General features: G+C 49.6%; 1 protein-coding gene across 1 annotated transcript; it reads left to right on the forward strand.

Moving 5' to 3' along the window:
* The first annotated feature begins 1,060 nt into the window (after window positions 1–1,060).
* Window positions 1,061–2,287, forward strand: LOC119444830 (uncharacterized). Its single transcript, XM_037709172.2, has one exon. The coding sequence runs from the start codon at window positions 1,076–1,078 to the stop codon at window positions 2,285–2,287; it is 1,212 nt and encodes a 403-aa protein (XP_037565100.1). The 5' UTR covers window positions 1,061–1,075.
* The last annotated feature ends 7,386 nt before the right edge of the window (window positions 2,288–9,673 follow it).

The following is a 9,673-nucleotide window of genomic DNA, read 5'->3' on the forward strand; positions in this document are numbered from 1 at the left end:
AGAAAGGTTCCGTGCAGACTAGCGAGGCGCCACCACTCTCGCTTAAATGTAAAACAACGAAAAGGAGACAGGTTATTTTGCAATCCTTCTTCTGGCTTCCTGACGTTTAAAATCAAGTTTGTTCAAAAATGACGCCACTTGAACATTGATGTGCACTGCATGCATTATTGATTGTTCGCAGCGAGTCGCAAATTTAGGAAGTATGTATGGAATGATACGATAAAGAAAGTTTTTCGAAATCATTTCTAGGAAATAGGAGCGGTCGTTTGCGCAACTATAAATATCCACTTTCTTTTCCGAGGTTTATAATGGTACATCCGCAGTGTTTTGGTCTCCTCTTCCCATTTTTACATGTTAAGTGCATCGGGGCTTCTTTGAAAGCCCCCACGCAATTTACACCTGCCGTTTATGTGCTAGCAACCTTTGGTATTCGCGATTTGCCCGCCCACGTGTCGAAATGCACTGCCCTCATTCACTGTTTAAAGGGCTAGGTTCCAGGAGATCGTGTCCGCGTGTAGAAAAGCCGCGTGACCTAGCGGGAGAGGAAAAGAAGAGTTCATCCCTGTGAGGATGCTGTGAGAAGCTGCGGATGAAAAGGTGAACGCGGAGGGGGGTTGGAGGAGTGGGATGTGAGAGGCGTTCGCGTTAGCGTTGCTTGTATATACGGAGTTTTGGTCAAGCACTCTGGTCATGGAACGTCGTAGAAAAGCGTGAGGAACGCGCTAGGAACGCCTTCGCCCGTGGACGTCGACGCACCCAATCCCCCGCTACGTGCTAGGAACGCCAACGCCCGTGGACGCTGGCGCGTCCCATCCCCCGCAACGCGCTAGGAACGCCGTCGCCCGTGGACGCTGACCCAGTTCCGCGGACGCCGAGCCGGGCTGCAACACTACATTTGCTAGTAGGTACAGCGTTTAACCGCTGGCGCCACGCTGCGCCGCTCGCACGTACCGCGTTTCTAGGTGGTTCCGTTCACCGAGGGCGCTCGAACGCAATGATATGGTTTGCACGAATGCAACTCTTGGAAGCGTGCCTAGTGGAGAAGAAGAAGCCGGTTCGAACGGCCACGTCTGCGATGAGCTCTGCTGGAAACAGCGCATCGGCCCTTGGCCGAGGATTCCACCCCCCGTCAACTACTGATTCCGGTAATTATAAGGTCGTTCTCCCTCGTCTACCAACTGGCAATACCGTTCTCAACTCAGTTTTCCTGCATGCTGACCTGGCAGGGCGGCCATATCGTGCCCCAGACTTTCGCGATGCACTCCTTTCAGTTCTGAATGCAGCTGATATCCTCGGTGCTGGACAGTACCAGATGAGCCATTTGTGGCTAGTAACATGCGTTAATAGCATCGCGAAACAGAAACTTGTCGACAAAGGCGAGCTGCTGGTGAAGGGCCTCAAGTGCCTTGTCATAGACCCAGAATGCAAAAATATCAAGATGAAGCTTCTTTGGCTTCCCCCACACCTCGAACAGAGACGGATTGTTGAAGCGCTAGAACCTTATGGAACAGTGCAGTCTATCACGAGAGAAATGTGGCGGTGTGACGGCATGGAGTGCTGGCAAATGACTAATCGCGACGTGGCGTTTACACTGAAGGACGGAGTCTCTGCAAGTAATCTGCCTCACCTATTGAGCATATACGGGCACCAGTGCCTCATCTTGGTTCCTGGCCGACCACCACTTTGCCTACGGTGCAACAGAGTCGGGCATATCCGGCGACAATGTAGGACACCACGCTGCAGCAACTGTCACCGCTACGGTCACATTGCAGATGCATGCATCGAAACCTACGCTGACAAGCTTCGTGGAAACAGACCAGCTGAGGATGAGACCATCACCGATCATCTAATGGATGTGAGCGAGGTTGTGGATGCGACCGGTGAAACAGCCGCTGAAGCTCATCGACAGGAAGAGACAAAGCCTTCATCGGCTGACGATAGCCTTAGCCCGAAGCCTGCCGCTGTGGAGGATAGTAAGTTGCCTGACGACGAACCAACTATGTCATGGGCAGAATTGCCACCAGTTCAAGACCGCCCGCCATCAGTGGAATCTGGATTGATGTGTGAGGCTACTAAGAAGCGTCCAGCGCCAGCTGACAACCCATCGTCCGTGGGAAAGGAGGCCCGGGTTCCCGAAGTGTCGAAGTTGACAAAACCGCTCCGAGGAACGCCTGCACCCACAGATGTCTCTTGTGTTGAAGTGCAGCAAAAGGTCGCCAGCGCATCCCCTCCTCAAGACGGGAGTGATGCACCCCTAGAGCAGCGTGTGAACGCTGCACCAACATAGGTAATCATGGCGGGCGCTCTTCCCTTCCACTTTGGTACTTTAAATGTCCGTGGCTTACGCAGTAAGCGACGGCAAGTTCAACTCCTTCGTTTGCTACGCAATAGGAAATTAGATATTGCTGCTATCCAAGAAACAAAGATTGAATCCGATGAAAACACAGAAGTAGCTCTAACTCCATTTTTATCTGACTATAATGTTTGTGTAAGCCATGCAATAGGAGTTTCCGCTGGTTGTATGTTATTCGTTAGAAGACATTTACAATGTGATGTGCTGCATTTGTTTACAGATAGGGAAGGGCGCCTAATATGGTGTGATATTGATATCAGTGGTATTAGCTTTAGATTTGTGTGTGTTTATGCCCCGAACAAGCTGCGTGAACGAGAGTGTTTCTTTTTATCTCTAGAACATCATTTGTCTACTGATCGTGCATTGGTCCTTTTTGGGGACTTCAATTGTGTATGTAATGTGCAAGATCGTGCGTCATTGAGGCTGAGACGTGATCCAAGTAGTGATGTGTTGCAACGCCTGATGTGTGATTATCAGCTTGTGGACATTGGGGAACATGAAAAAGCAGGGTGTCGCTACACGCATTTCCAAGGTATCTCGCATGCAAGGCTTGATCGAATTTACGTTTCGCTTAGCGCCCTATCACTTATTCATGGTTACACTGTGCACCCTGTGTTCTTCAGTGACCATTGCCTAGTCTCAGCATCTTTTGGTAGCCGTCGATACCAAAGCCGGCGTATGTGCTGGGAGTTGTGGAAATTTAATAACCAACTCCTTTCGCGCGATTGCTTCCTAAAGCGTGTTACTGAGCTTATAGCTCATCTGTCATGTCGCAAGGACTTGCCTCTTTTGCTGTTTGGGAATTAATCAAACAGGAAATTAAAATGATAGCTATCGAAGAATCATCAATATTGGCCTTTGAACAAAAGAATAACTACAGAGAATTGTATAGACTTCTGAAGGAATTACATGAACTTGAATGTCTACATCCGGGTGAATATATTGATGATATTCATAACACCAAGGCGCAGTTACAGGTTTTGTACGCAGAAAAATACAGAGGTGCACTAGTGCGTGCGCGAGCGCAGCGTTTTCTAGAAGAACAGCCATGCAGTAGGTCCCTAGGTTATGAGCGCCGACATGCGCTATCTAAACAAATCCTAGAAATAGACTATGGTGGAATAGTTGTTAATGAGCCGACCCTCATAACTCAAGCGTTTTTTGAACATTACCAAAAATTATTTCGAAGCCATAAGCCATTGGATACATGTGTGTCTGCCACCAAATTTGTATCCCTGCTGCTTCAGTTAAATCAGGACGATTATGATTATACAAACGATGACATTGATATTAATGAGATAACTGCATGCATAGATTCATTAGCGAAAGGCAAGACGCCTGGCCCGGATGGCCTTACTGCCGAATTTTATCAGTGTTTTCGTTCCTTCTTGTCCCCATTATTACTTCAGGTGTACCGTGAAGCCTTGGAGGTAGGTTACCTACCTGCCACAATGTATGAAGGGCACACTGTACTCATAGCCAAAAGCAATGATGAAACTAAATTGCAAAAAGTGGACGGATATCGGCCTATTTCCTTATGCAATGTGGATTATAAAATTTTTGCAAAAGTATTAGCTAACCATTTACAAGTCGTGATAAGATCTGTGGTAGGTGATCATCAAACCTGTGGCATCAGAGGTCGGTCCATTCAGACCAACATTCATGTTGCGAGATCTGTGCTTGAGTGTGTAGCCGAGGGGATTGGACAGGTAGCAATGGTACAGCTAGATCTGGCTAAGGCGTTCGATAGGGTGAATCACTCGTTCCTGTTTGGTGTACTGGAGCATATAAATATCGGATCCCAGCTCCTTAAAGGTGTCAAAATATGTTATGCTAATGGCTCAACGAGGTTGATAGTGAATGGTTCTCTCTCCGATCCGATTAGGCTTTTATCATCAGTAAGACAAGGATGCCCTTTGTCACCGCTTCTCTTTTGCCTGTATTTGGAGCCACTTTGTATGAGCATCCTGAAAGAAGAAAATTTCCAAGGGTTTAAACTGCCGTCGAGTGAGATTCGGGTTCTTGCATATGCAGACGACGTGGCCTTCTTTTGTACTGATAAAAAGAGTGTAAAGACTGCTCTCGCAATTACAGAAGAATTTTGTGCGGCTTCTGGTGCCAGCATTAACTTTGAAAAAAGTTCAGGTTTTTGGTTTGGACTATGGGCCACAATTCCATCACATTACGCAGGCATTCAATGGAAAAATGATCTGTGCTATTTAGGTGTACCTCTCTCACAGTATAGAAATAGCAACAGTCATTGGTCGGGGGAAGTAGGGAAAATACAAAGTAAAGTGAATTCATGGCGAGGACGGAATTTGTCAATGTTCAGTCGTTCTGAAGTGTGCAACGTGTTTTTAGTTTCCCGTCTCATGTATGTGCTGCAAGTACTACACTGCTCAAGACTTCGTATTCAGGCACTGCATCGCGTATTTGCAACATTTATTTGGAGCTCGAGTTGCGAATCCATGCGGCGCGATAATCTGTTCGTCCCTCTTGAACGAGGTGGTTTAGGATTAGTCCATCTCTTCGTCAGGCAAATTGTTTCTCGTCTGTTTTTCTTTCGAGACAGTGATCATCCCTTTTTGCGTGAAATGTTACAGCTCCGAATAGCTCGTTATTTTCCTGATATAGTAGTGTCATCAGATGCCAAAGATGTCACACAGGCTCCTTGGGGCTTTCTCAAGGAGGTTGTGGATTCATTCCTTTTCTTGAAAGTTAGATTCGGCCTGGAGTACATTTTCACTGCGAGTCGAAAAGAAATTTCTGCTGCACTGGTGTATTCGATTTTCCCAGATCCTTTGTATCGTGCACCTTATTTAAATCAGCCTTATCAGGATGTACTTTGGCGGGTCCGTAAAATGTGTATACCTCCTGGAGCTAAAACATTTTTCTTTAAACTGCATACGGAAACACTTCCTGTTAAAACCTGGTTGAAGGCGAGGGGCTGCTTCGTTCCATGGTCCACGAACTGTCGACTGTGTCCACGTGCTGAAACTATAGATCACTGTTTTATAGACTGTACAGATGCTATATTTTTCTGGGACATTCTCCAACGGACGCTTAACAAGGACATTGACATCACTCCATACGCAATTAGATTCCTACCGTTTAAGATTAGTGGCGGTCCTCCCTATGACATGTTCGTAGTACTGGGTTTGTATAGCCTATGGAGAGCTAGAATGTGTGATCGCCATGCCGAAAGCCCGCGATCTACAAGATCATTCTTTCAAGAAAGTGCAGCTTATATAAGAAGTGTGTACGCCGTGCAGGAACCTCCGCCTGACTGGATGCACTTGTTGGACGCATGTGTGTGTTTGCCCGAGTTTTAAGTGCGTAGCTATGTCCGCACTGTAATATACCTTCCACTTTATTTTCCATGCATTAAAGAAAAAAAAAAGTGGCTGTATGGCTGAGTGGCTACGGCGCTCGCTTTGGCAACGTGCGTACGCTGGTTCGAATCCCGCCCGGGCTAGAATTTTTTTTAAATATCACGCTTTCTTTTTTTTTCTCTCTGTTTGCCAGCGTGGTCGTTTGAACCCCGGTGCCACGGCGGCAGCCGTGGTACCGGGCGCCGACGCGAAGCGGCGGTCGTTGGGGTGTTGCGGAGCGCAGCGTAGCAACACCCCAAATAAAAAATACTGCTCCAGTCAGGTAGACTGCTCCCTCCCTGATAGTGAGATTATATTTGGATCATCAAAACAGTAATGCGTTTATAATACCACCGATCCCAACAGCAGGCTAGTCACCACCAGCCCAGCGTTTTCTCCGTCAACGCCTCCTCCGTTCTAACGGCGGCGGCTAGAAACATGGTACGCGCGAGCGGCGCAGCGTGGCGCCAGCGGTCAAACGCTGTACCTACTAGCAATTGTAAATACGCAGCCGAGCTATAGCTATGGCCGGGCAATAATGTATAACCATCGTCTGAAGGCCAAACTACACGTATGCGTGCCGGCGCGCGAAAGCTCGCGCCCACATGCTTCGCGCATGCGCAGGTGGTGCAGGACAGATAGTATGCGTCGATGAGCGACTCGAGCATAGATATCTAATGTTTACGCACGCTAAGAGAGCGTTGTCCAACATGGCGGCACCCATGGCACCCGCTTCAGCGTGAATTCTTGTGATGGGTACGTTCTCACGCGCGTTCACCCCAAGAAACTATTGGAATGAGCTTTCACTTTCTCTAAACTCATCTGAAACGTTAGTTATGAGCGCATGGCGCGTCCTCTTTCTGAGTTCGTTCTGCGATACCGGCGCCGGTAGGCCTAACGAGACGCGTCGGCATAGGAACAACAGGATGGTTGCTAATGACTTGTCTTGGCTTGGGTATGTTTGGCACGAGGTACCAGACAAAAATGCGAGCCAAGTGGTCACGCGCTGGCACGCGTCTTTTAGGTTCAAACCGCTATTACTCGCGTGGCGCGGCAAATGCAAGGCGTGTGGGCGCGAGCTTTCGCGCGCCGGCACCCGTACGTGTACTTTGGCCTCCAGTGTTAAACAATACCTCATTGTGCCACTCGGAGCCGGCACCGAAGCCTCTTTCCCGAGTACGTAGCGAAAGGGTCGGTTTACCATTTTGTAGCCAAATTCAACATAGCAAATGTCCAATATAGCTAAACCCCCAACATAGCAAATCCCACCAGAGGGCCAGCTTCGCTGGACTTCCCTGTTCACAGGGGTGAAGGGCTATGACTTTTTTTGTGGTCACTTCTCGACGTTTGTTATTTTTGTGATAGTTTTACGCGGGCCCGCTTTTCGCTCTTTATCGGCGCTCGGTGATTAGTTGCTGCTTCTATCCGCTTTAAATATCTGGGAGGAATAAATGTATAGTGGACAACCGCAAAACGTGCACGTTCCACTGATTTGGAAAGTAGGTTGAGGGTAACTAGCGCAATAGAAAAAAAAATAACAAGAAACGCACACAAAGGTAGGGGAAACGAACATCAGCGCAGTGCGTCTTATTTTTTGTTATTTTCTTCAAATTTATTGATTCCTTTTATTGGCTATGCGAGGTCAACTAGACCAACAGCTTATCCTTCTTTTAAGTGGCAACGCGCCTGTTTAGGGCAAAAGTGTCTCCCAGATAACGTTAAACCGGCTTTACTCTAGACCATTTGCTGAGTCAAAGATACTCAGACCGTGGCCACATCCGTCGCTGGTTAAAGAAGCTGTTCGTGCACTAGTGCAGTTCTTGAAGTGCACCGCCCTCAGTTACCGCTTATATAGTCCTCCTCAGCACCCTCCATCGTGTACGCAGTGCTCCCTCTCTCTCTCTCATTCTACTTCCCTTTCCTTTACACTGTGTTAACGGCAGCAAACCAGACGTTTCTCAGGTTAACCTCTCTCTCACGGACGCAGTGACGACCACCTCATATCAGTAGTGTACATACCGGTGCAAACTCGAATGAACTCATATGGTGGACAAGAGCACAAGTTAGAAACCTCCCCCTGCCCCCCCCCCCCCCCCCCCCCCCCCCGTAAAAAAAAAGATCCTTCGGAAATGCATGTAGATCTGAGATACTGATGCATCAAAGACAGCGAAGTTGTGCAAGCGAGTTCACAGGTTCTTTGTCGGAAATACTAGGGATCGGTTTCCTGTTTATTCTTACTTTTGATTCATCACAGACGCCACCTGCGGGTTCTCACTTATGTCACACGGCTGCTTCGAGGTTCCCACGCAAGCTTCGCTGCCGAACCACGCCATCATGTTTCGCCGTGGCCGCCGTGAAATGTCCTGCCGGACCTGCTGCCTAGAGCAGATAAAACCCGACGTGAAAAACAAAAGTAGTCGCAGTTTCACCTAAAAGGCGAAGCATCAATTGCGATAGCAAATTTGTAGAGAGCTATAAAGAGTAATGATATTAGCTTTATCAGCTGTATAAACTTGGACATGCAGCAGCACCGGCAACACGCAGAACTGTTGTCGACGCCGTGGTCGTTTTGCCCGCGTTCGCTCAAAATGCGTGCGGCATTGGTGACTGTTGCCGGAGCCTCTGATATAAATAGGAGGTGTTTATTATACATAAGGAAGAGACGTTATTAATAGGCACTTGGTGCCGCAGCTAAACGTCGCCTCCCTTCCCTCCCTCTCCCCCTCCCCCACGGCCTCTCGCGCGTCGGAAGAAGGCGCGTTTGCTCTACATATATGGTGATTGTAAAGGAGGAAAGAGACACCTACTTCTGCAGCCCTTAAGGGAGCACGACGCAGAACGCGCGTTTGTTCTCCGCCGTGCGTTCACTCCCCGTGAAAGCGCGCGCCCCTCGCGCCCTTTCACTCGCACATACAGCGTTCGGCGCGCGGCGACGACCCACCACCCAGACAAACGGGTGGCACTGGGATGCCCCCCACGACCACTCCCCCAGCGAGGCCTGGCTCGCAGGGAGACCTCGCTCCTTCTCCGGCTCCGCATCGGCTGCAGCTGGACGGCAGCACGCAGCTACCGACTGGGACGAGCGACGTCCCCGGCCTGCAGCTCCTGCGGGGAGCCGGAGACGATCGAACATCTCCTGCTGGCCTGCCCGGCGTACCTCCAGCAGCGGGGCCCACTCCTGCAGGAGTTCCGCCGCCTGGGCCTCCCCTCTGGCAAGGAGGAAGATCTCCTCTTCCCCGGCCGACACCACCTTTCTGCACTTCGAGGCGTCGTGGAGTTCCTTGACTCGTCAGGGCTCTCCGCACGCCTCTAAGGACATTTCTACAAGCGGGAAGGCCTCACGGCCTCCCACCCCACCCCGGGCCTGACCGGCCTGGCACAACACCCCTGCAGACTCTGCAGCACACCAAGGCCTTCCATCTCGGCCTGATACGTGCCGCCTATGCCTGCCGGTTTTGCTTCGCCCAGCCATGGCGACTCCACTCTATCCCTTCTTTCGCTCCCACTTACCCCTCCCCGTTGGCGCTGAGCCGTGCTCCCTCAAGGGCTGCAGAAGATAGCGCCAACCTTTCCCTTTCCCTCAAGAACCACTTATCATCGGCGACGATTTCTTCTGCATTGACGTCATACGGAACCTCACGGCGACGGCGACGGCGACGGTGACGACGACGACGCCGACTGCAGAAATCTGCTTTTGAGTGTCCATATAATTGCTATCGCAATAAAAAATAAGAACTACTGACTAAAAAATACCGCGCGATATAGCTTTGTTTATTGTAGGGATGCATACGCAAGGTATGTTTTCATCTTATAATCGATGACAATTTCGTTCCGACGCAAAAAAAAATGCGGTTCTCGGACGCAAATGGCCTTTTGGGCTGTTTTAACGCGAAAGCGTTAAAGGCTCCGTGTCGCCGACAAACCGTCCACGGCGTCGGTGTCAGCGCAG

Source organism: Dermacentor silvarum, chromosome 3 (assembly GCF_013339745.2).
Source record: "Dermacentor silvarum isolate Dsil-2018 chromosome 3, BIME_Dsil_1.4, whole genome shotgun sequence".
NCBI classification, from domain to species: Eukaryota; Metazoa; Arthropoda; class Arachnida; order Ixodida; family Ixodidae; genus Dermacentor; species Dermacentor silvarum.

What these genes read in the sequence shown, in the direction of transcription:
- LOC119444830 (XM_037709172.2), top strand. Translation starts at nt 1,076, where the DNA reads ATGAGCTCTGCTGGAAACAGCGCATCGGCCCTTGGCCGAGGATTCCAC.